Source organism: Cotesia typhae, unplaced genomic scaffold (assembly GCF_013202065.1).
Source record: "Cotesia typhae breed Kobodo isofemale line unplaced genomic scaffold, CoteBio_Ctyphae contig_413, whole genome shotgun sequence".
In the NCBI taxonomy this organism is placed as follows: domain Eukaryota; kingdom Metazoa; phylum Arthropoda; class Insecta; order Hymenoptera; family Braconidae; genus Cotesia; species Cotesia typhae.
Window position 1 is genome coordinate 660,659 of NW_027423750.1, and position 24,667 is coordinate 685,325.

General features: G+C 25.6%; 4 protein-coding genes across 9 annotated transcripts; 1 reads left to right on the forward strand and 3 right to left on the reverse strand.

Annotated features, from left to right (window-relative positions):
- Positions 1–12: 12 nt before the first annotated feature.
- On the reverse strand, positions 13–1,420 carry LOC141527896 (transmembrane protein 70 homolog, mitochondrial). Its single transcript, XM_074243629.1, has 3 exons — positions 1,095–1,420; positions 665–1,012; positions 13–241 (listed from the first exon to the last, which is right to left on the reverse strand). Exons 1-3 carry the CDS (start codon positions 1,179–1,181, stop codon positions 17–19), a joined length of 660 nt encoding a protein of 219 aa, XP_074099730.1. The 5' UTR covers positions 1,182–1,420; the 3' UTR covers positions 13–16.
- A 451-nt stretch (positions 1,421–1,871) lies between these two features.
- LOC141527869 (protein fem-1 homolog CG6966) lies at positions 1,872–11,517 on the forward strand. 2 transcript variants are annotated; one of them, XM_074243583.1, is made up of 8 exons: positions 1,872–2,050; positions 2,305–2,383; positions 2,644–2,805; positions 7,008–7,167; positions 7,576–7,776; positions 8,339–9,186; positions 9,663–9,869; positions 10,012–11,517. In XM_074243583.1, the coding sequence occupies exons 3-8, from the start codon at positions 2,746–2,748 to the stop codon at positions 10,423–10,425; spliced, it is 1,890 nt and encodes a 629-aa protein (XP_074099684.1). In that variant the 5' UTR covers positions 1,872–2,050; positions 2,305–2,383; positions 2,644–2,745; the 3' UTR covers positions 10,426–11,517. The 2 variants fall into 2 exon arrangements, with proteins under 2 accessions (XP_074099684.1, XP_074099685.1); XM_074243584.1 differs by lacking the exon at positions 2,305–2,383.
- A 1,048-nt stretch (positions 11,518–12,565) lies between these two features.
- LOC141527875 (cyclin-K-like) lies at positions 12,566–15,402 on the reverse strand. 2 transcript variants are annotated; one of them, XM_074243600.1, is made up of 7 exons: positions 15,030–15,402; positions 14,815–14,949; positions 13,982–14,087; positions 13,844–13,901; positions 13,601–13,773; positions 13,364–13,495; positions 12,566–13,092 (listed from the first exon to the last, which is right to left on the reverse strand). In XM_074243600.1, the coding sequence occupies exons 1-7, from the start codon at positions 15,252–15,254 to the stop codon at positions 12,668–12,670; spliced, it is 1,254 nt and encodes a 417-aa protein (XP_074099701.1). In that variant the 5' UTR covers positions 15,255–15,402; the 3' UTR covers positions 12,566–12,667. The 2 variants fall into 2 exon arrangements, with proteins under 2 accessions (XP_074099701.1, XP_074099700.1); XM_074243599.1 differs by having other exon boundaries at positions 12,566–13,095.
- A 439-nt stretch (positions 15,403–15,841) lies between these two features.
- On the reverse strand, positions 15,842–22,790 carry LOC141527843 (uncharacterized). 4 transcript variants are annotated; one of them, XM_074243535.1, is made up of 6 exons: positions 22,497–22,790; positions 20,652–20,751; positions 19,462–19,587; positions 18,138–18,407; positions 17,783–18,023; positions 15,842–17,226 (listed from the first exon to the last, which is right to left on the reverse strand). In XM_074243535.1, exons 1-6 carry the CDS (start codon positions 22,505–22,507, stop codon positions 16,238–16,240), a joined length of 1,737 nt encoding a protein of 578 aa, XP_074099636.1. In that variant the 5' UTR covers positions 22,508–22,790; the 3' UTR covers positions 15,842–16,237. The 4 variants fall into 4 exon arrangements, with proteins under 4 accessions (XP_074099636.1, XP_074099635.1, XP_074099637.1 ...); XM_074243534.1 differs by having other exon boundaries at positions 19,357–19,587; XM_074243536.1 differs by lacking the exon at positions 22,497–22,790 and adding an exon at positions 19,690–19,791 and having other exon boundaries at positions 19,357–19,587; positions 20,588–20,697.
- Positions 22,791–24,667: the final 1,877 nt, after the last annotated feature.

The window sequence follows — 24,667 nt, forward strand, 5'->3', positions numbered from 1 at the left end:
ATATTATAAAATAACTTTAGTTAGCCTTCTTGACTTTAATTTTTTCTTCGACTGGTTCTGAACTTTCTATAGATTTTTCGAACCCAAAGTCCATGGGCTTGTCGTAGCCCATTATTAATTCGTAGTGTTTTAGGTCTGAGAAGTCTTCGAGGATGAAGAACATTGGTTGTCCTTTTACGATAACTGTGGTGAGTAATTGCGCTAAGCCTGGTTTTTCTATGTCTTTTGGTGTGAATTCATACTGTAAGTAGAAAAATTATTTTTTGAAATTAATTAAAAGAATAAGCAAAATTTTATTTATTTATATTTGCTAGTAAAAATTATGTTAGCAAATATTTATTAATTTTTTTAATGACAAAATTTTTTTTAGATATTTATAACAATTAAATTATTATAAAAAAAAATTAAATTAAAAAGTTTCACGTGTAAAAATTAATAAAAATTACAAGTGAAAATTTTTAAAAGTATTTTTTTATTGTAATTGATTTATAAAAAAAAAAATTTTAATTAACAGCTGACTGATAACTTCAGTATTATTTTTTCTAACAAGTAAATTGACGTGTAGAAAATTTATTTGTTAAAAAAAATATTTAAATGATTAAATGACTGCTAAATAATTTTTTTTTTAACAAAGAAAAAATTTCCTGCTAATTTTAGATCATACCTTCTTTTTGCGTAGAAAAATACTCCAAGTGCTGGCGATATACAAGTCCCTCTTTTTATCATAGCAAATATCGGTGACATACCGCCCGGCGAAAATGTGCAAGAACATGGGTGTAAGAACCGCGAACATTCCAAAAGACACAGCAAGACCTGCGGCAGCTCCCATGCCTCCAGACTGAAGAGCCGTCGGAATAATAAGCGGCTGGATCAGCAGTGTCACCGCCGAGGTGCTCAGGGAGAACATCTTCACTCCTTTTATCACCTTTGTCAAGCTTCCACTGTGGATCTCCTCCAGGTCACTTTCTTCCGGCTTGCTGGAGAAACATCTCAGATTTCTCGGTCTGAGTATCTAAAAATAAAAAAAAAAAAAAAAAAAAAAAAAAAGACCAAAATTAATAATAAATAAATTCAATAATTAATTTAAATCTAACCTCAAATTTTCTGCTTTGAATTGTCAGCTGACTTGGCTTGCAGGATAAATTCCTTGTCATGCATCTTAATTTTATTATTAATGACATTTTTTAAGCACAAATACTTTTTAATTATTTTAAAATTGTCAACAATTATTTTTAACCTCAAAAATATTTAAAAAAATTTTTTTTTTTTTGCAGTAAATTATTAAAATTTTAGATATCAGCTGATTGATAAATTAATTACATTTTTTTTATAATTTTTATCACAATTACAATAAATATTCACTTAAAATATTTTTAATATCAAATTCAGCACAAAAAAAAATTTATTTTATATTAATTTTAGTGCAGAAGAAGCGCAGATTTGAATGACAGCTACAAAAAGGCGACTAAAACTAACAAGTGGCGCCGCGTGGCGGCAAATAAATTAAACTTCATTTGTAACTGTCATTTTAAAATGGCGAGAGCTTAATAATTTATTTTTTCACAATTTTAATTAAAATTTTATTATTTAATTAATTATAAAATAATTTAATTTATTTTTGTAATTTTTTAGAGAGTTTTATTGATAATTAAAAATAGAACGTAAGTAAAAAAATACAATATGCAGGTTTAATAATTGATTTTTAAAAAAAAATAAAAATTAAATTTTTTTTAACAAAAAAATTATTTTCTAAAAATCATTTTAAAAAATTGTATTTTCTATTATTTGTCAATTTTTTTTTTATCACATTTTATTTATTAAAAAAATTATTGAAATTTTAAAAATAATTACAAAATAAATTTTAATTTCAGGATTTAATAATAATAATAAATGTGATGACTGTACCAACACACAAATAAAGAAGTAAAATAATCTAGACAAAGAGAAGACGAGAACTAGACTGAAAATAAAACTCCGAGCATAAAGTTCCGACTATCGACGACAAGGAACATGACTAATACCACCTAACCAATCGTCAGCTGTTTTAACAGTTAAGTATTAATAAATAAAATACATACTACAAATTAATTAATTAAATTCATTGCATTAGTGGTCTCTGGATTTTTCTATTTTTTTTTTTTTCTGCTCACTGATAATAATCATACTATAGCAGAGTATTGCATGTACCGCAATGTACCTATATGCGTACTTGAATAGCATTAACATCACAAACTACTCAATCTGTTTCACAACACAGTAATAACACGACTACCATCGAATTTACATCTTTTTTATTTTTCACAGATTTACATTTATTTTATTTATTTTATTTATCTTCATAAATAAAATCGTCCAGTGAGCTTAATAATTTTTTAAAGCAAAAGTAAGTACACAAAAAGTAAAAATAAAAATAAAAATTCGATTAAGTAATTATTAAAAGTGTTTTGCTATAAATATATAAATATATAAGTATATGACAATATTCTTATTGTTATTAATAAAATAATAAGCAAGTGGATATTAAATAAAGCAGTGTCGAAATAAAAAAAAAAAGTGAAGACCTGGGCTCGAGACAAAGAAATCGACCATGCCAATTTTTTTTTTTTAAATTAGTGTTTTTTATTTTTTGTTTTGTCTGTGTAGGTAATTCAGGTGCTAGTGCTTCATGGCTGATAACCTATATTAATCTTTAATCTTGGAGGAATTATTTTTTTAAAGATTTCGTGAGGTGGTTATGAAAAAAAAATGGATATTAAAAGTGCGGTGTACAACGCTGCAAGAGATGGCCGACTTAGGAGGCTCAAGGTAATAAATATATATATATATTTTTTTTGGTTTATTATTATTAGTTCGGATTTTTTTTGTAATAAAAAATGTTATTGGGGTTTATTTACCCATTGACGTCATCAGTGAATCATTGGGAAGTTTTATTTACAAATTTTTTTTGGAATTAAATTTATGTAAATTTAAAAAAAAAAATTTTTTTTAATGAAAATTTTGGAAAAAAATATTTGATGTAAATTTATTAAATGTAAATTTTTTTTTAACTTAGTGTAAATTCAAAAAAAATTTATTTAATGTAAATTTAAGGAAAAAAATTTTTGATGTAAATTTTTGTTTACATTTATGTAATGTAATTTTTTTTTAATTTACTATAAATTAAAAAAAAATAATTTAATGTAAATTCTTAAAAAAAAGTAAAAAAAAATTTTTTTTATGTAAATTAAAAAAATAATTGTTAAGATAAATTTTTATCTGATATTCATCGAATCGTGCGTAAATTTATCGCTTTCATGACTACTTTTCTAATAATTACAGTTGATTTAATAAAAAAAAAAAGTTTTTTTTTTTTTTTGTTATTATTTTCTCATTGAAATTAACTGCTATTTTTTGATTAAATAATTTAGTTTTCTTATTCAAATTATGTGTACTGAGCATTATTCAGGTCGCGACATCAATTAATACCATTACATTATTTAATACTTTGAATTATTAATTGCTATTTAATTGCGAGGTAAAAAAATTTTTTTTTATTTATTAATCATTATAACTTTTACAAATTACTGTAAATATTGTATCAAAATAAATTTTTTCAAAATTTATTTTGATTTTTGCTCAAATAAATTTAAACGGTAATTTATTTTGTCACGCAAACTCGAATAAGTTATCACGTTGATTAATAATGATAAAATTGAGTCCAAGCAATAAATTTTAATAAATAAATAAAAAGATTGAGTGTAAAATCCATTAAATATTTATAGTTTGGGTAAGAAATAATACCTTGGGTGTAAAAACTCTAATATATTTGTAAGCAATTGTGAAAAGTTAAAAATTTAAATTATTAAATCTAAAATGTTAATTATTTTTATATTTATATTCTTTGAGACTTTTGACCTTTTTAAAAAAAATTCTAAACTGACCTTGTACAACTATAATTTATATTTATTACCACATTTGATGTTTATATTCATACTGATTCACTAGAAATGATGAAAAAAATATTTCATTTGAATTTTACACAATCATTTTTTTAAATAAAATATTTTTAAGTAGAAAATTTTGAAGATTTTTAAAATTGTAGCTCGAGGATTGAAGATAGGGTAAAATTAATAGAAACCTTTTTTGTAGAGAATTTTTAATCTTAATTTTTTTATTCAACAAATATAAATATATTTAAAATTTGCTCCGACTTACAAATTTTAAACAAAAAAAAAATATATATTCCATTGTCTCAAGAATTGTTAAGTAATCGTAAACGTTCTCATAATTAATATTTATAACTTGTGCATATTAATTAAGATTATTTAATTATTTATTTTTGATCATCTAGACTATTTTGTAACTACCGGTCTATATTATTTCTTTATTTATTAATTACACTCTAATTCTTTGTGCTTAATTTTATTTTTTTATTTTTTTATTTTTTGTATTAATTTTAAGTAACTAATTCTAATTCTAATATAAGGAAAAAAATTGTAATTATCGTATGGGATTGAATAATATTTGTGCAATAGTAATTATAAGTCTAGACATAAATAATTATAATAATTCTGAATAATGAAACTTGATATAATGTTATAATATCAATTTTTTTTATTGAGATAAAAAATTAGTTACATAAAGTAAGAGTCGATCTGATCAGGAAGACAATTAGAAAGCTGTATATTTTTTTATACAAAAGTTCAATTGATTTTTTTTTTTTTTTTATTAAAAATTTATTAAATTTTTTTTTTACTTAAAAATATTGAAAAAAATTTTTTTAATTTTTTTTTATGAAACAAAATTGAAAAAATTAAATTAAAAATTAAGAAAATAATTTGTAAAAAAATTAAATTTAACATTTATAAAGCTGTAAATTTTTTTATAAAAAAGTTCAATTGATTTTTTTCTGTTAAAAATTTATTAAATTTTTTTTTCACTAAAAAATGTTTAAAATCAAAAGAAAAATTTTTTAAAAGAAAAAAATTGATAAAAATGAAGAAAAAACATTAAATTTAATTTTTATAATTTAATAATAATTAAACTTTTATAATATAAGTATACTTTCACAAAAGATAAGTCGATTCACTCCCACCATAGTCTAAACATCTCGAGTTTATGCTAGATCATGGATGAAAGGGGTAGCAGTACTTGTATCTTTTAAATTTTCTCTTTTTATTTACACTTCAATAAGGATCGCTGATTTTAAATTCACAAATGTGCTTGGAAATTTTTATTGTTAATTTTTTATATCAATGGATTTGTTGGCTGAAATTAATTTTACACGTGTGAGTTATTGTTATTATAATGTATTTTAATTATTGTGAATGTAAAAGTATTTTATATTTTAAAGTTCCGGATGGTTGAGTTTGAATTTAAAATTGTGGGTCAAATATTGAAGAAACAAAAAAATTACAAGAGACCTTTTTTTTAGAGGATTTAATTTCCTAAAAAAAAGTTCTTATCAATTTTTTTTTTTATTTCTGATTCTTTTTTCAAAATTTGATTTTTTAATTAAAAAATTAAGTCATAAAACTTGTTCCTAGTTTTCAAAAGTTTAAATTGTGATTTTTGGCTAAAATTTTTAAAATAAAAAAAAAAGATAAAAGACCTTTTTTATAGAGAATTTAATTTTCTTTAAAAAAGGTCCTTATCAATTTTGCCCTATCTATAATTCTTTAGCAGTAATTTTAAAAATATAAAAAAATTGTAAATTGATAAAAGAAAAATGTAAAGTAAGCTTTAAAAATTTCTAACGAAATTTAAAAAAAGTGGGTGAGTGAAAGAGAGTGGGCAACGAATTCGGGGCAAAGATTCCCCTTCTCAAATTCATCACAAAGTTTGGAATCCTATGTCAATTATTCGTTAATATAACGGGACCGTGGTTATGGGACCTCGTGGAAGAAAAAGATAACAAACAGTCTTAACTGCCTAATGACAGAGGATGGACGCAGGAGGTGGTGGAAAAGGTGGAGGATGAGTAAGAGAAGAAAAAAGGAAGTAAATAAAATAAAATGAGCTGCATGGTAGAGGGTAATGCTAAGGTAAAGGTGTAGTCAGAGACGAATACACAAACGAGACGACGTGAATAAGTTTACAATTCTTTGCCGGCTTATTTTCTTCTTAGAAAATATTTTTTTTTTATTTGTTGAGTGCTTTAATTTTGTTTAAAAATTTTTTTATTGTCTAAAAAATTCATTTTTTTTAATTTAATGCAAAAAAAAATTTTTCTGAGCGTTTAAATTTGTTTAAAAAATTATTTTATTTAAATTTTTATGTAAAAATGTAAAAAAAATTTTTTATTGCAATTTTTAATATAAAAAATATTTTTAAGTATTTATATTTGATAAAAAAAATTTCTAAGTGTTTAAATTTAATTAAAAAAATTTTTTTAAGTGTTTAAATTTGATTTAAAAATTTTTTTATTGAAATTTTTTATGTAAAAAAATTTTTAAGTGTTTAAATTAAAAAAAAAAATTCTAAGTGTCTAAATTTAATTAAAAAAATTTTTTTAAGTGTTTAAATTTGTTAAAAAAATTTTTTTATTAAAATTATATCGTAAAAAAAATTTCTAAGTGCTTAAATTTAATTAAAAAAATTTTTTTAAATTAAATTAACTTATAAAAAAATTTTTAAATAAGAAATAAAAAATGTTAATTTATAATTAATAGAATTAATAGAATTACCTTGAGAAAAAACGTATTTAAATTGTTTATTCTTGTGACGTTGACCGAGGACTTTTTTTTATTTTGATCAACAGTGAGTCAAATTGTAAAAAGACGAGTAAAGACTATTCTTAGCGCAGAATTTTTTTTCTATTTTCTGGTCAATGTTTGAACTAAAAAAAAAAATTTTTTTAATAAAAGATTAATAATTAAAATAAAAAAAAAATAAAAATAAAAATCACCACGGGTTTGATATTTAGTGTAAGTTAATTTTAGAAATTAAAATAAAATAAAAAAATGTAAATTGTATATTTTATTTTTTAATTTTTTTGTATAAATAATAATAATTTAATATTGTTGCAGGTATTCCTGGATGACAGAGAAAAACATGACCTAGAGCAATTAGTGAGTGCTAAAACTCATGGAGCAACGCCACTAGTGATGGCTTGTAGAAATGGTCACTATGACGTTGCTGAATATCTTATTGAAAAATGCGGTGCTGATGTCGAACAACCGGGCTCTGGTAGTTATTATTTTTTGTTTATTAATATTGATGACTAATAAAATAATAATTGTTCTTTAATGTATGTAGGACAACTGTTGTTTCTTTAAAGTCGTAAATTTAACGTTGGAAATTTAATTATTGGGTATAAAAAAATTGTTGACCTTAAAAATTTTTTATACTAAATAAACAATCAATTTTTTTACAAGTTAAAATTTTAAATATTGAAGTTTAAAAAAAAAATGACAAAAGAGCTTTTTTAAATTATATAAAATTTGATTTTTCTGTAAAAAAATTGTCTTCATTATTTTGTCCTGTCTTCAATCTATAAGCAGTTTATTAAAAAATTAAAAAACATTATTATTAAATTAAAAAATTTATTAAAATTAAAAAATATTCAAAATATTAATTTTTTATTAATTATACTAGTGGTATTTGATGGAGAAACTATAGAAGGTGCTCCTCCACTCTGGTGTGCTGCAGCCGCAGGACACTTGGCTTTAGTAAAATTACTTGTAAAGCGTGGGGCCAAATTAAACGCCACAACTAAAACAAACTCAACTCCACTTCGAGCTGCCTGTTTTGATGGGCATTTTGAAATAGTTAAATTTCTTGTCCAGCATGGTGCAGGTAAACTATCAGATTATTATTAAATTGAATTGAATTTTATTTATTTTATTACCAGATTTTTTAAATTCTGAATTAATTAAAAAAAAAAAAAATTGATTAATTAAATAAATAAAATTTTTATTGTTAAAATGCACTGTATTTTATAAAATATTGACGATTTTAAAAATATAAGCTCATCCCAATGTTACACTCGTCAAGAGCTTTCATTTGAGTACCCACATGCATTTTTTATATAATTTTTCATATATAAATATATATATATATATATATATATATATATATATATATATATATATATATATATATATATATATATATATATATATATATATATATATATATATATATATATATATATATATATATATATATATATATGAAAAATTGATGTGGGTACTCAAATGAAAGATCTCGATGAGAGTAATGTCAAGATGAGCTTATATTTTGAAAAAGGTCAATAGTTCACGAGATACAAGGTCATTTCTTAATTATTAGAGCCAAAAAAAATTTTTTAAGTTTCTAAAATTGAATCACAATAATAAAAAATTTTTTTTTTAATTAGATATCGAGCTGGCGAACAAGCACGGACACACATGTCTAATGATAGCATGCTACCGAGGCCACGTGCGAATAGCAAAATTTTTACTGGCCCTAAAAGCAGACACGAACAGAAAATCCGTAAAAGGAAACACGGCTCTGCACGACTGTGCGGAGAGCGGGTCTCTGGAGATTTTAAAAATCTTAGTGGAGCATGGAGCGCGAATGGACGTGGACTCGTACGGGATGACCCCGTTGCTGGCCGCGGCAGTGGCTGGGCATCTGCATATCGTCGAGCATTTGATAGGAATCCCGCAATTGGTGTCCCGAAAGGAAAAAATCGACGCTCTGGAATTATTAGGCGCGACTTATGTCGACAAAAAGCGCGACATGATCGGCGCACTGGAGTGCTGGAAGCGTGCGATGAACGAGCGGTACCACGGTGAGGGTAAAGTAATTGAAAAACCACCCCGACCTCCTGGAGTTGGCGCCTACGATTACGCCGAAGAAATAGCGGACGCCGAGGGCTTGGACGAATTGCTGGCCGATCCGGACGAAATGCGCATGCAGGCTCTCGTCATACGCGAAAGGATCCTCGGGCCCGCTCATCCCGACACTAGTTATTATATCAGATATCGCGGAGCTGTCTACGCTGACTCCGGGAAGTTTGAAAGGTGCATTGAGCTATGGAACTATGCCCTGGATATGCAGCAGAGTATGCTGGAGCCTCTTAATACTATGACCCAGAGCTCGTTGTTTAGTTTTATTGAGTTATTTAGTTTTATGGTCGGTGAAGAGGGAAGACAGACTCCCAGGGGACGCAGGATTCCGTCTGTTGAGAGACATGAGTTGATGAGAGTTTTTAAAAAAGCGGTAATTTTATTTTTTATTTTTTTGACAAAAAAAAAAATTATTTTAAAAAAATTGCATTTTTATTTTATTAAAATTTTTACAAGTTCATTTTTTTAATAATTTTTTTTTTTATATGATTTATTTGTTAAAGAAAATTAAAAAAAATTTTGAAGCTAAATTTAATGTCATAAAAATAATTATTTTGTTTAATTGCTCTGTACTTTCTTAAATATTGAAGTTTTTTAAAATATAAGCTCATCCCGATGTTATACTCATCAAGAGCTTTCATTTGAGTACCCACATGGCATTTTTGATATATTTTATATATTTAGTATTTGTGATATATATAAATATATAAAATATATGAAAAATTGATGTGGGTACTCAAATAAAAGCTCTTAATGAGTGTAATGTCAGGATGAGCTAATATTTTTAATAATGTAAATAGTTTACAAAATACAAGGTCATTTCTTAATTATGTATTTTGTTTTTTACAGGTTCTAGAAGTTAAATTAGGTAAACAAATGTTAGATAAATTACCGTCCTGCGATCGAGATCTCACCAATTTAAATAGAATTCTGGTCATCACGCTTCATCTTGCCTGTTTGTTGACTCGAGAAATGCCGGACGTCAATTCGGATGATTATGTTGCGCTTCATAAAGTTATTTATGAGTTAGTTCGGGTTAATGCGAGAGATAAAGGGGTAAGTTTGAATTTTTTAATTATTTTTTATCAATTATAAATATATAAAAAATATTTTACATTATTTTTTTATCATATGATTTTTAAAAATTAAAAAATTAATTAAAATAAATATATTAATTAAATTAAAAAAATTCTTTCAGGGAAAAGACGCCCTCCAAATGATCCACAACGTAGACGCAACAATAGCCGGGCGTTACCCAGCGTGTAAATTAACTTCTCCGCAATTAACAATGGCGTTATTAAAAGCCGGTGCTGATCCAACTTGCAAGGACGACGACGGCAACACAGCACTGCATTTAACAGCAATATCTTACCCCTGGCGAACCGATTTGGCGACGATATTATTGCGCGGTGGTGCGCACCTCGATACTGTCAACATTGACGGTCACACGTATGAATCATTACTCGATGATAAAATAAGATTCATGACACTTAATCCTATTAAATACACGACTCTTATGTGTTTAGCGGCTCGTGCTATTCGTAAAAATAATAATTACATTGACATCAATAGGGTACCCGTTCATTTGAGAGATTTTGTTCTTCAGCACTAGAATCATTACTTACATTAACATAATTATTATTATTATTCAATTTTTTTTTTTTTTTTTTTTATTCTTATTAACAAGTTTTTAATTTTTATTGAATTTCATTTTTAATATAGGAGTTCTAGTCTCGTTTTTTTTAAATATCCTTTTAATTAAATAGTATTTGTGTTTGGCTTCATGAAATTGAATTTAATATTTTACAAAAAAAAATATATATTTTTTAATAATCAATCAAGGAATTATTGAGATTGTATAAAATATTTAAATTAACAGACCTAATAATTTATTTTTTAATTAAAAAGAAAAAATGTAATTTTATTATAAATTTAATTTAATTTTAAATTTTAAAAAAATGTCAATAATTCACAAGATACAAGGTAATTTTTTAAAAATCGAATGCAATTTTTTGAATTATTAATTTTTTTTACTAAAATAAAAAATTTATTCGGTCTGTTAATTTTAAATAAAATTGTAAATACAATATTAATTAAAAAAATTTCTTTTGATTATTTTTAAAAATTTAAACAGAAATTTTTTTTTAAATTTTGCCGGCAAAAAAAATTTTTTTTTTTTTTTAAATTCATAATTGAGTGTTACAAAATTAAAAAAAAAAAAAGTATCTATAGAAATAAATATTAAAGTGATAGTGTTTTATAAACGAAATAATAATTAGATAAATAAGTAATTAATAATTAACAATAGCGGTAATTTATAAATGTTATTAAATAAAGTGAGTATTTGTTTAATTTTAATACTTTTTAACAATGATATTAATACCATTTAAATGTTACAAAGCTAATGGAGGAAAAATAAGGCTTTGTACTAGTACTGATACTTTTATGTACTTTGTGATAAATAATAAATAAAAAAATAAATAAATATATTAAAAATTAAATTTTGAAAATTCGAGGTTTGAAATTTTCCGCGCTTAGAAAATTTAAACAGTCGACTGAAGTTAGCTGCGATTGCAAGTCGATATATATCGAATTCGTTAGTTTTATCATAGAAAATTTGTGTAATTGTTGTTAAATTATGTTTTATTGTATTTTGACATTTATTATAAATTATTTATTCAATAATTTAGTTTTAATTATTTAATTGCTGTGTTTTTATTTATTAAATTCATTTAAAAGTTCAAATTTCAACTGCGCATCTTTTACTGCGCAAATGACTAGTGGAAAAGTCGTTGGTGTTTTTCAAACGGTACGGGCTCGTGACTGAACAATTGACGATCGTACTTGTGAGTGTTAATTATTTAATTTCATCAATAATAATTATCATTAATAATTATTATTGTTTTTTTTATTAATTAATAACATTTAAATCAATTGATTTTTATAATTTTTGATAGTTTATTAAAAAAAAATGTTTTTTATTCCGCCATTTGCAATTTTTTTGACAATTAATTTTAGAAAAAATTTTTCAAGTGTCATAAATAAATTAATAAGTGATAAAAGTGAAAAATTGAATGAAAATTAAGTAAACCGACATTTAAAAATTACGAAAATAAATTTAGCAGATATTTAATCATTTTTAAAATTTTTTTTAACAAATAAATTATGGCAAAAAAAATTGACATTTAGAAATTAAAAAAAATTAAAAATCATTTTTTGGAACTAATTTTTTTTGTTATAATTATAACAATTTGTTTAAAAAACGTTAAAATCAGCTGATTTCTAAAAATTTTATTAATTTATTAAAAAAAAAAAAAAATTTCGCCATTTTTTAATTTTTTTACAATATTTGATTTCAGAAAAATTTTTTAAGTGACCTAGTGAATTAATAAGTGATAAAAGTGAGTGATAAGTGAAAAATTGGTGTTAAAAAAAATTTTAATTATTCTTAGGATTTTTTTTAACAAATAAATTATTTAAAATTTTTATTTTCATTTCTACAACAAATAAATAATTAAAAATAAATTATAATAATTTTTTGACAAATTTAGGAGTGAAATTTTATTAAAAAATTTTTTTTATTCTAAAATTTAATGACAGAAAAATTTTTAAATAATAATTTGTTAAAAAAAAAATCCTAGAGATCATCAGCTGTCATTTAATTTAAAAATAATTAATTAATAAAATCCAAAAGTGTTAAAGTGTTAGAAGAAAAATCATCAAGTACTTCCAGAATAAATAAACGTGAGTAATTTATTTAATTATATATATATATATATATTTATTATTTAAATTTATCAATAATAATTATTGTCATTATTACAAAAGACATATCCTAATTATCAAATAAAAAATCATAAAGAGGGGTAATAAGGACGATTGTTAGGCGGCGGATTTTGCGGAGGATAATAAATCTGCGTTGGATAGGCATATTGGTACTGGGGAGGCAGAACAGCTGGTGGAGGAACGGAATAATTAGGCTGAGGTAGGTGCATTGGAACCATGTTGGGATTTATCGGTGGAGGCACTGACATGTTCGCTGGAGGTGCTTGGTAAACTTGTGGAGGCGGTGGATAGGCAGTGAAACTCGGCTGGATAGGCACAGTGGTGGCTGGTAGTGTTGGTGGAACTACTACTGGTGCTGGATAGACTGTTGGCGGTGGATACGCTGTAAAGTTAGGCTGAACTCCTGTTGATGGTGCTGGTAGAGGTGCTGGAGCTGGTTGAATTGATCCTTGTAGCTCTGAGTAGTTGTTGGACCTTGGCTCTGGTGCTTCTGCTGCTTAATTATTTTTTTTGTGATTTATTAATTAATTTTGGACAATTTTTTGTCAAAAGAATATTTAAAAAAAATTTAAAAAAAAAAAAAAATTATTTTGTTGAAAATAATGTTGAAAAAAATTTTTTTTAAATTAAATTAGAGCTAAAAAAATATTTTTAAAATTATTTGCATGTGGATTAAAAAAAAAAAAAATTTTTTTAATATTTTTTTAGCTCTAATTTAATTAAAACAAAAATTTTTTAACATTAATTTTAATTATTTAACTTACTAGAAGTTGAATCATTAGAGACTGGCGTTGATGATGCTGGCTCTGAAGAAGAGTTTGGTGTTGTAGGTTGTGAAATTTCTTTCAAAGTATTATTTTCTAATGTATAAGTGTCCAGCACTTGGTGACAAATATCTAAAAATATTTAACACAGTGATTACAAGGTTGCTAGTTTAATATTATATTTATTATATTATATTATACTGTCATCTTGCAATTTTTAATAATTTTTACAAGTACCTTCGAGTAATTCCATAGTAACATCTTCGACAAACATATCCCACCATCTCAAATGATTCGGTTGTCTTCCGTCCCAGTCTTCTACTTCAAATTTACTTAATTTACCTGCTAGGTACATTACTGCAACAGCTATTATTTCTGGCTCCCATTGCAATGACAATGTGGTACTTAAACTAATAAATAATTAAATTAATTAATTATGTGACATAATAATTTTCAATTTAATTTTGAAATTTATTTTACCTATCGTTGACAAAATTCCAGGCCATTTGCAATTTTTTTTGTAACTTACTCTTGTCTCCTAAAAAAAAATTTTTTATTTTATAAAATAAATTTATTAATTTTTAAAAAATAAATTTTAATAAATTTAATATATAATACCTTTTAAACATTTGACGTACTTCAATAAATAACTGTAAGGATGTTCGACTTGGAGGTCGAATTTTATTGTTTGTAACAAAATTTTTTCAAGAGTCATTATTTTGTCCTGTAATATAAATTGTTATTATAATATCCAGAAAAATTTTTATTTTTACCAATTAATTAAATTAGCAATAAAAAAATATTTTTAAAAAATTACACACATAGTTTTTAAAATTTTTTACATGTACAATTTTAAAAAAAAATTTTTTTGGTATAATTTTATTAATAAAAAAAATTATAAAAAATTTTAGATGGCTAATTTTCATTTTTTTGTCGAGGCTTAAATTTTTTACAAAATTTCTCATTTTTTGGCCAAAACTTGAATTTAAAATTCAAAAATACAATTTTAGAGCTTTCAAAAGTCAAAAGTATTTTTTTTTAACTTAAATATTATTAAAAATATCAAAAAAATTAAAGACTAAAAATTAAATTTTTTACAAAAAAAAATTCTTATCAATTTTTTTTAATTTAAAATTTTTAAGCTAGAATTTTAAAAATAAAGACTCAAATTTTTGTGAAAATTAACTTAACAGATAGTTGATAATTTTAAGAATTTTTTTAACAAATAAATTATGGCAAAAAAAATTTATAAAAAAAATTGACATTTAGAAATTTTAAAAAACTGCAAATGCAATTTTTTTTTTAATAATTTTTTAGAGCAAATTTATTTGTTAAAAAAAATTTTTAAATTGTCAAATGATAGCATAAATTTCTACCTTAAAATTTTTTAATTTTTTCTTATTATTATTATTATTATTATTATTATTATTATTATAAATTGTAAATAATACCTTTGGATCTCGACCAAAAATAATAGAAAATTTTTGTTCAGTTAATAAAATTTTGGAAGTTTCAATAATATCTTTACATTTTTTTGGAGTTTCTTCAACTTTTCCAGCCAAAAATAAGCAACTACATGCTGTAATCTGTCAAAAAAAAATTACATCAATTAAAATAATTATTTACCTAAAAAATAAATAAAAAAAAAATATTTTGAAGTACTTACATAACGTGGAAATTGTTTGAAAGAATGTTTCATATAAAAGCGATGAAAATAAATAACACCGGTGGCAATAGTGTTATTAAATATTAAATTTAAACTAGTACCTAAATTAACAATAAATCTTACACCTTCTTGTCTGTACCTACATTCTGTTTCGTAATCTATCGCGTCGTTAATTATTGACGGGGTTTGTTTCAATTCATTTTTATCGTAGTACCAACAAGGCATTTTTTCAGAATTTATTTTGTGATTTTTATTATTATTGAGTGTTTGATCGATGATAATAAATACAAGTTTTAAAAAGTATATATTTATGTAAATAACTAATTACAGAGGCACATAACCTTACAATAACAAATACACGTGACACGTCAAACTTTTGTTATCTCACTCTTGTGCTTGAAAATTTTAGAGGTTACAGTTATTTTATGGTAGGTAAGTACTGACGTCTAGTGGCAAATATTTGAAATATTTTTCCCGCCATTTTTTTTAAATATATTATTATTATTATTATTATTATTAAAATTTTTTAAAATCAAATTTAAACTTTTAAAAACTAGGGATGAGTTTCAAAACTTTATTTTTGGAGTTTAAATTTAAATTTTGGCCAAAAATTGAGAGATAGGGCAAAATCAATTAGGACCTTTTTGGTAGGAAATTAGATTCTCTATCAAAAAGGTCTCTTATAATTTTTTTTTTTATCTTCAATATTTTAGCCAAAAAAATTATTTTAAACTTTTGAAAACTAGGGACAAGTTCCATAATTTTATTTTTGAATTTTAAATTCAAATTTTGAAAAAAGGAAATGAAATAAAATAGAGAATAAAATATCCAAAGACATTTTCTGTCCAAACTAAAATTGATCCTTTATTTAATAATTTTATTTAATTAAATATTCCAATATACTCATTATCACAACTAATCACTAGATAATTAAGTATCTCACATAAAAGCAAACAAAACATAAATATCCATCTTCAACTCGAATTATAAAAAGTCTCAAAGTCTCATGATATTTACAAAAGAATGTACAAATAAAATTTATATACACCCCTCCATAAATTTACAAAATTAACAACAACAACAACAACAACAACAACAACAACAACAACAACAAAAATAAAGTAACAAGATTATCCCTCAGCGTATTTTCGCAAACATATCGTCAATATCGCCTTTATTAAGCACTTGGCCTACATTCTGGTAATTAATTAAAACACTATACTATTATTACTATTATTATTGTAATACGTAAATTGATTAACCGGCTGCGCACTTGATTCTTCATTAGAATTGCAGGCTGACCCCACAAAAGCGTAGTCAATAAACGCCGGGTTATTTAAATCACTTTCATTATTATAACTATTATTATCATTTTTGTTGATAATATTAATATTTCCAGTGAGCTTGTTATCCAAATCACAAGTATAATTACACAAATAATTATTACCTTCAATAGATTGATTAAAATGAGACCTTGAAGAATCTTGAGGTGTTTTTTGGATATTTTTGGATAAATTATTTCCAGTTGGAAGGTCTGCATTGTAAATAGAGTAATAATCATCGTAATTGTATCCTAAATAATTATTTTCATAAGAAAATACATTCTGACTAGGATACTGAGTTTCTTCAATGACTACTTTGGATATCAATAATTTAGTCAGATCATTTCGTTGATAATTAGACTCTTCAAACTTATTAACAGCTGATTTATTAGCATTGGCATTGCCTGGAGAAAAGTCCTTGTAGACCAAGTTAGGCTGGTTGTAGAGTTTGTCATCTTGGTTATGCGATAAAGCGCTGCTTGATGAGTCGTCACTGACCAGCTGGTTCCAGTAGATGTCTGCCTGAGATTTTACTTGGTACTTGATGGTCCCGGAGCCAAGATCTAAAAGAGTGGAAGGAGATCGGTTGCTTGAATTGGTGCTGCTAGACGGAAAGTCGGCGCGCAGAGGCTGGTCTAGTTGGAAGATCTCGCCAGGCTGGAAGTAATCTTCTATAATTGCTGGAAAGTCGTAGGAATCTTGAGTGCTTTGGGATTGGGGAGTTGTTTGCGGAGCTACGAATATACTCTCGGCATTGGTCGAGTCTTGGTACCAGTAAGCTTCTGAGGGCTGTGGGTAGGGTTGGTATTGTTGGTAGGGTATTGATGGCTGGCTTGGACATGTACATTCGAAGGCTAGGTGCGAGCATGAGTAACCTGGAAAATTTTAGAAAAAAAAAAATTTTTTTTATAGATAATTGCACTGTACTTTTGTGAATATTGACGTTTTTTAAGGTATAATCTCATCCTGATGTTATACTCATCAAGAGCTTTCATTTGAGTACCCACATGCATTTTTGATATATTTTTCATATATTCATATATATATATATATATATATATATATATATATATATATATATATATATATATATATATATATATATATATATATTTTAAAAATATAAGCTCATCCTGAGGTTACACTCATCAAGAGCTTTCATTTGAGTACCCACATGCATTTTTCATATATTTTTCATATATACATATATATAATATATATAAATATATAGAATATATGAAAAATTGATGTGGGTACTCAAATGAAAGCTCTTGATGAGTGTAACATCAGGATGATTTTATATCTTAAAAAATGTCAATATTTCACAAGATACAAAGTCATTTCATGTATCTAAAGATAGAGCATTTTCAAATGTAGTTTAAATACTTATCACAACAAATTAAATTTTTCAATTAATTAAATAATAAATACATTTATTAGAAATAAGTGGTGGCGGTGGTTGTTGTTGTTGTTGTTCTTGTTGTTGTTGTTGTTGTTGTTGCTGCTGCTGCTGCTGCTGCTGCTGTTGTTGTTGTTGTTGTTGTTGTTGTTGTTGTTGTTGTTGTTGTTGTTGTTGTTGTTGTTGTTGTTCCTGTTCCTGTCGATAATTTCTTTTTACCGGTAGAGGAAATGATCCAGAAGTTCGACGTCTTCTTTGTTTTAGCGACATAATCTATTCAAAAAAAAAAAAAAAAAATACAAGCAAAGGATTTTTGATTATTGATAGAAAATTGAAAATAGATTGATGAATTATGAAAAGAACAGATAAATAAACAAATATAATCACCTTTGATCCAACAGCCGCATCGCAATCGAGAAAAACGCCGAATCCTCTCATCCTTCTCGCTGAAGTAGTACTTCTGCGTGATTCCGCAGTTGATTTTGGTTCTGGACGCGGATGATCATGGTGTCCTTTTGCTTGGAAAAATATTGCATGGGGTGTATGACGCCAAAAGTGCGTTACTGGGTATCCACAGTGACCCCGACATGGTTGTATCTCCAGGACTCCGGGACATGGTTTATTAGGACACGCGGTATGTTGTTGTTTTTTTCTAGCCTGTTAATTATTTTTATTTTTATTTTTATTACATTAAAAATTAAGCGGCATGATGAGCGAACGGACTAAGTCATTATCCCGTTAGTTCGGTCGCACATCATGCCGTGAGGCGAGGGTTCGAGCCCTGACGGTTATTAGAATAATTTCAACACCAACCGTCGGGGGTCGCTCCGGTAGCCGAACTGTACTGGCATGGGTTTTCTCTGTAGTGGGGCCAGATCGTGCTCTTTTCTTACCCCCACTTTGTAGGACACTCTCATCTGACTATATTGAAAGCGGTACAAAGTGGGGGTAAAAAAATCGCACGATCTGGCCACACTGTTTTCTCTGTGGTTTCTCCATCGCCACTATTCTTCCAACAACCGATCGAAATGGGTGAGGAATAGGGTAAATGCAGTACAGAAAGCACAAGTCGGTCCACAGCCGCATGGAGAGTAATAAAAAATATGTGCAAGAATAATATATTGATAATTGAAAGAGAGTGCAAAAAATGTTGATAATAAAAAAGTGGAGAAGATATTGGAATATGTTGATAATAAAAGTGGATGAGGGTTGAAAGATTGTGTTGATAATATAAAAAAGCGGAGAGCATACGATGATAATAGAGAGAAAAAAACTATATGTGAAGACGCTAAGACAATCAGCGTTGTAAAAGCTAGAATTGGTATACAAGTAAAACTCATAATAATAATAATAATAATAATAAATAATAAATAATAGTTTCAAAACCAATGTTTTGACTCGCTATTGGTTTACCGCAAGTATATAAAGATTACGTATAAAATTAAAATTTATATTTTATACCAAATAAATGAGTTACTCAAATAAATTGTGAATAAAACGTTTAATTCATAATTTATAAAATGCAAGACTAATGATAGATGTTGCATTAAGTAAAAACCAATGATAATAATAATAATAATAAATTAAAAAAAAATTCCAAGCTTACCTTATCACAAATAGCTGGTCGTAAATGTACTTGTCCTCCATTGGGGAGAATGCATCCAAGTGAGCAGACAAGCACCCCTAAACAAGATTTTTTCAAAATACTCACATTATGATTATTAGTATTTCTCATAGCCCACCCGGACAAATGTTTCCTTGCTTCTTCACAATCTGGGTTGTAAACTTGTCTTACATGCCCATTAGCCCACTCCGACCACTCGTCATAGTTCACGACCTGCAATTGAATTAATTTATTTATTTAATAAATAATATTTGTTGGGAATTTCCTGAAAAAATTCAGACCATAATTTCTATCCCAAATAATTCCAACTTTCACCTGATACTTGAATAAGCCAAGTCATAAATATTAGTTGAGTCTTAAATCCTTTTATTGTTAGGTATTATCTTAAATTCCACTGGTTGTATACCTTTTTTTGACCTAGGTAAAATGCATAGGTATGAATTACTATAGGGTGTAATTTAACGACAAAGTACATCAGTACTTAAAGTGCTGTGTAGTAACTCGAGACAATCAGAAAATCACTTGCAGATGGCATATTCAGGTAAATAATATACTTAATAACTAAATTTTCTACCTGTATTCCTTTCTAGCGCATGGTTCTCATTTAAAGTGACCGGAAATGGAATTTCCCTGGGTTTGTAAAAGGACTCAGGGAATTCCCTGATAATCTTTTTCCCAAAATTTTATTTTTCCCAAAATTTAACGACCGTAAAAATATTATATATTTTAAATTACAAATGTAATTAAAAATTTTGGCATGATTTTTTTTATATTTACACAGAAAAAAATGTTTTTACTTGAGTCAATAAAATATTTTTCTTTTTAATTATTTTCTTGAGCGAAAAAAAATTTTTTTTTGAGAAGAATTTTCACTTGTTCCAACAAAATTAATTCCTTTGCTTTAAAAAATACGTAGCTTGATCCAAGTACATTTATTTAAATCAAGAAAATCTTGTTTAAAAATAATTCAGCCTTTTGCTCCAAAAAATATAGTTTTTAATAAAAGTAAATTTTTTTGTCGAGAAAATTTTTCTATTGATCTAAAAAATTAAATTTAAAGATCCAAGTAAATTTTTATCAATATTTCAAATAGAAAATCAATTTTTTTTCTCATTCAATTTGTAAAATAATTTAAAATGTGTATCAAATAATCAAGAGAAAAATGACTTCCACCAAGAATAGAATTTCATCAAAAATTTTTACTTCGACCAACCTAACTCCTTCAGTCAGTCTTCCTTCAGGCACCCGAAAATTTTTTACACACAATTAATTCTTACATTGGGAATATTAGAGTCGTTAATATCCCACTCTTGATGAGGCGATTGCTGTTGATTACCTCCAACATTGGCAGACATTGTCGGTGATCGCATCCTACTCCTGAAAAATTGACGAATGTTTTAGTTTGTTAGGAGGAAATTGTCGGAGTTTAATTTAAAGATTGCGCAATATAGCAGACGCTTGAAGTCCGAGAGAATAAGAGAGATAAAATCCCAATTTATGGCACGCATGAGAGGTGTATATTTTGAGACACTATATACTTATGGGGAGACGTGGGTGGCCTTAGTGACAACCGTATTCACTTTATTATTTATTTATTTATTTATTTATTTATTTATTGTTTTTAGTGCTTTTGGAATTAAAACAAAATTATTATAATTGATAGAAATTATTTTTATTCTCGCTAAAGGGTCTGAGATGGAGCAAATTTGAAATTCTATAAAAAAAGTCTCGGATTATTTTTTTTATTCAATATTTTAGGCAAAATTAACATTTAAAATTTTTTAAAACTACGGATAAATTTTTTTAATTAATTTTTAAAATAAAAATTCAAATTTTGGACAAAAAATGAAATAAAAAAATTGATAAGGACCTTATTTGTAGGAAGTAAAAGATTTAACCCGAATTTTAAATTTAAATATTAAAAATTAAAAAAAAAAAAAAATAATTCAAAAGTATAAATAAATGATAACAAATAAATCCGTAAAAATAAATAAACGTAAAAGGTAAAAGGGTAAAGAATGAAGGTAAAAGTAAAGAAGAAATGATTCAAGAGAAGGTAGAGTGAATGATTGCCCGGATCGGTGATAAAGTCATCGCCTTTAGCACCAAGTAAGATGATACATCGAGCGGTGATTTTAAAACGAGATTGTAAGCCTTAAAACATGTGTGTTATTCGCATATATTCCTCCATCCACTGATATATTTCATTTTATTTTTCTTAAGTTAAAAAAATCTCTCTCTCTCTCTCTCTCTCTCTCTCTCTCTCTCTCTCTCTCTCTCTCTCGACACTCATTAAAGTCTCCCGTATTTTATGTGTTTAGTAATTAGAATATACGCTGATACACGGATTTGTTAATATTTAAAAAGTTATATTAATTGTTAATAAATTATTTATTAAATACGATTTATTAACTTTCGTTAAATTGCAATGTACTTTTTTAACTATTGATTTTTTTAAAGATACAAGCTCATCCCGAAGTTATACTCATCAAGAGCTTTCATTTGAGTACCCACATGTATTTTTCATATATTTTTCATATATTCATATATATGATATATATAAATATGAAAAATATATGAAAAATTCATGTGGGTACTCCAATTAAATGTCTCGATGATTTTGTTTCTCTTGTCGACTTTTTATTGCCGAAAAAATATTTAAAAAAAAAAAAATAATGGTTTTTTTGTTAATTTAAAAATTTTTTCGAAATCCAAAAAACTAAAAATTACTCATATAAATTTAAAAAAATTTTTTTGAGCTTAGCTGATTTTTTTGCTCATAGAAGACAATTAAAGCTTTAATTTAAAAAAAAAAATAATTAAATCGATTGATTTTTCGCTGAGTTACAGCTGTTTGTTTACAAGCACGTTTTTTTTTCATTAAAAAATTAATATCTCGTAAACTATTGGTCGTAGAAACATCGTGTTTGGCTCATTTTATTCCTTATTAAATTCTCTGCAGCTACATTCTTAATAATTATAGATAAATATATTTTTTTCCTTAAAAAAAAAAAATTATTGAATGTTAAAAAATATTTATTAAAATTTAAATAAATTAAATTATTATTATTTGATGAATCCTTTTATCAGTGTATTTATAAATTTTTTTTTTTAATACTCACATTACCACCATAGTCGTTGATCTTAAAAACTCTTATCAATTCCAAATAATTTCACTAAAATTAATGTTTAATTTGCAACACTCACAAAACTTTAAAATTCACTTTTCTTTTTTTTTTCCGAAAAAAAAAAAGTATTTAAAATGCACACCCACACGCTTCCGCGTTGTGAGGTGTGCAATAATTTTATTCGATCAGAAAGGACAGTAAATTAAATTATAAATTTAAAATTTTCTTAAGGATCAGGAGAACACTGCCAGGATGTGCAGCCAACCGAGTCACGAGGCAGACTGAAATGATGTTGATGTTAATGACGGGGGACAAAATAAGTGTCGGCGATCCCCTCTATGGGGAGCTGTGTACCTTGGTATAAATTAGTACTACCTTTTATATGTTTGAATGTTTGATAGGTAGTAGGTAGTAGGTAGTAGCGTCGGCGATGTTATAGGAGGACAAACCACTGTCATGGTACTAGGCTGTCTCTTTGATCCTAAACGGCTTAGTACCGCCTAGAGGAGGAGCTTGTGCTGGCCAATCAACGCTCGACGGACTATTCTGAGCTTCTGGGGTCCTTTATCGTTCTATTACAATAAAAACTACCCCCGGTGCTCCGTTTATCAACGCGATCGATTTGTGGTGATACTTATTGCTACGCTTTGAGGTGACTAATTTTTTCTGGTACTTTTATTTGGGATTATGTTGTCGTAAATAACGGTAATAATTTTTGTTGTTATTATTTGTCTCTTACAATAAAAAAAAAAAAATATATAAAAAATTTTTTGACTCCAAAAAAAAAATATTGTTTTAATTTTCGAAAAAAAATTATTTAAGTAAGAAATTTTTTGATTTAATTAATTTTTGTTTTTATTTAAAACAAGAAAGTTTTTTTAAATTAATTTTTTGACTCAAGAAATTTTTTTAAAATTAATTTTTTGGCTCAAAAAATTTTTTTTAACTCTAAAAAAAATTATAATTAGACCAGGACTAAAAATTCTGCCAAAAATACACTTGAAAAAAATTTTTCTTTAAAGAATTTTATTGTTTTAATTTTAATAGAAAACTTCTTTAACTATTTTATTTATTTATTTTACTAAAAAATTTTTTTTAATTTAATTTAAAACAATAAAATTATTTTCTTAGCTTAGTAATTTTTAAATAAATAAATTTTTTTCTAACTATAAAAATTATTATGACATCAGGATAAAAAATTCTGTCAAAAATATTCTAAAAAAAAATTTTCCTAGTCTTAAAAATACTAAAAATTACTTAAAAAAATTATTCTCCTTAATTCAATAATTTTTTGTCTTAATTTAAAACAATAAAATTCTTCAAAATGATTTTCTTAGCTTAGTAATTTTTATTTTGATTCAAATTAATTTTTTTCTAACTAAAAATTATTCTGATAAGATCAGAATAAAATATTCTTGTTAAAAATATTCTTGTAAAAGAAAATTCCAAAATTGTTGAGTTTTATTTGCTATTTATAATTATATTTATATTTAATGACATTTGGAGAAAAAGAGCTTAAGGATTAGAAGGCGAAAATCTTTTTAAAATACAGTACATTAAATATGAAATATAATGTATACTCTGTATGAAGTTAAATTTAAGTATAATTATAATTATTATCTTTGTTATACTGAAGAATAATAATAAACTTTGTATTATTATTAAGAACGTTAGCTGTCATGCGCCACTCAGAAGAACATTTGTACCTTTTTCTATCTCTGTTATTGGCCATTAGGCTGTTGAGATGTATATAAAGAAAATAAATAAGATAAATTACTTAAATAATTATCCGATAATTACTTAATTTATTAATTTATTACTTACTTATTAAATTCCCTCCAAAAAATCTTTATCAATTTTACCTTATCTCTAATTCTTTCTCCAAAATTTGAATTTAAAATTAAAAAAAAAAAAAAAAACACAATTTAAATTAAAATTGTATTAAAAATAAATTTAAAATTCACAATCCTTGCTACAATTTAAAAATAATAAAATCCTTGAGCCTGGAAATAAATAGCGATAAAAGTTTAAAACTTAATGGATGTGTACAATGATAATAGGACGAGTGTGTAGTTATATATATGTAGACAATAGCTGCGGCAACAATCAAATCAGTACTACTATCATCCTCATACCTCATACCATTATCCTTTGATCCAAGCTCA

Bases quoted from the DNA above. Each gene is read 5' to 3' on its own strand.
- LOC141527843 (XM_074243534.1), bottom strand. The intron at 18,024-18,137 runs GTGATTATATTT...TTTTTTGAATAG, and splicing joins ATGCGGCTGTTGGATCAAAG to ATTATGTCGCTAAAACAAAG. The intron at 17,227-17,782 runs GTATTTATTATT...AAAATTTTCCAG, and splicing joins ACCACTTATTTCTAATAAAT to GTTACTCATGCTCGCACCTA.
- LOC141527896 (XM_074243629.1), bottom strand. From the start codon at position 1,181: ATGTCATTAATAATAAAATTAAGATGCATGACAAGGAATTTATCCTGC. The intron at 1,013-1,094 runs GTTAGATTTAAA...TTTTATTTTTAG, and splicing joins TTCAAAGCAGAAAATTTGAG to ATACTCAGACCGAGAAATCT. The intron at 242-664 runs GTATGATCTAAA...TTCTACTTACAG, and splicing joins TTTTTCTACGCAAAAAGAAG to TATGAATTCACACCAAAAGA.
- LOC141527875 (XM_074243599.1), bottom strand. From the start codon at position 15,254: ATGCCTTGTTGGTACTACGATAAAAATGAATTGAAACAAACCCCGTCA. The intron at 14,088-14,814 runs GTATTATTTACA...TTTATATTACAG, and splicing joins TTTTTGGTCGAGATCCAAAG to GACAAAATAATGACTCTTGA. The intron at 13,496-13,600 runs GTACTTGTAAAA...AAATATTTTTAG, and splicing joins TACTATGGAATTACTCGAAG to ATATTTGTCACCAAGTGCTG.
- LOC141527869 (XM_074243583.1), top strand. From the start codon at position 2,746: ATGGATATTAAAAGTGCGGTGTACAACGCTGCAAGAGATGGCCGACTT. The intron at 2,806-7,007 runs GTAATAAATATA...ATATTGTTGCAG, and splicing joins GCCGACTTAGGAGGCTCAAG to GTATTCCTGGATGACAGAGA. The intron at 9,187-9,662 runs GTAATTTTATTT...TGTTTTTTACAG, and splicing joins TGAGAGTTTTTAAAAAAGCG to GTTCTAGAAGTTAAATTAGG.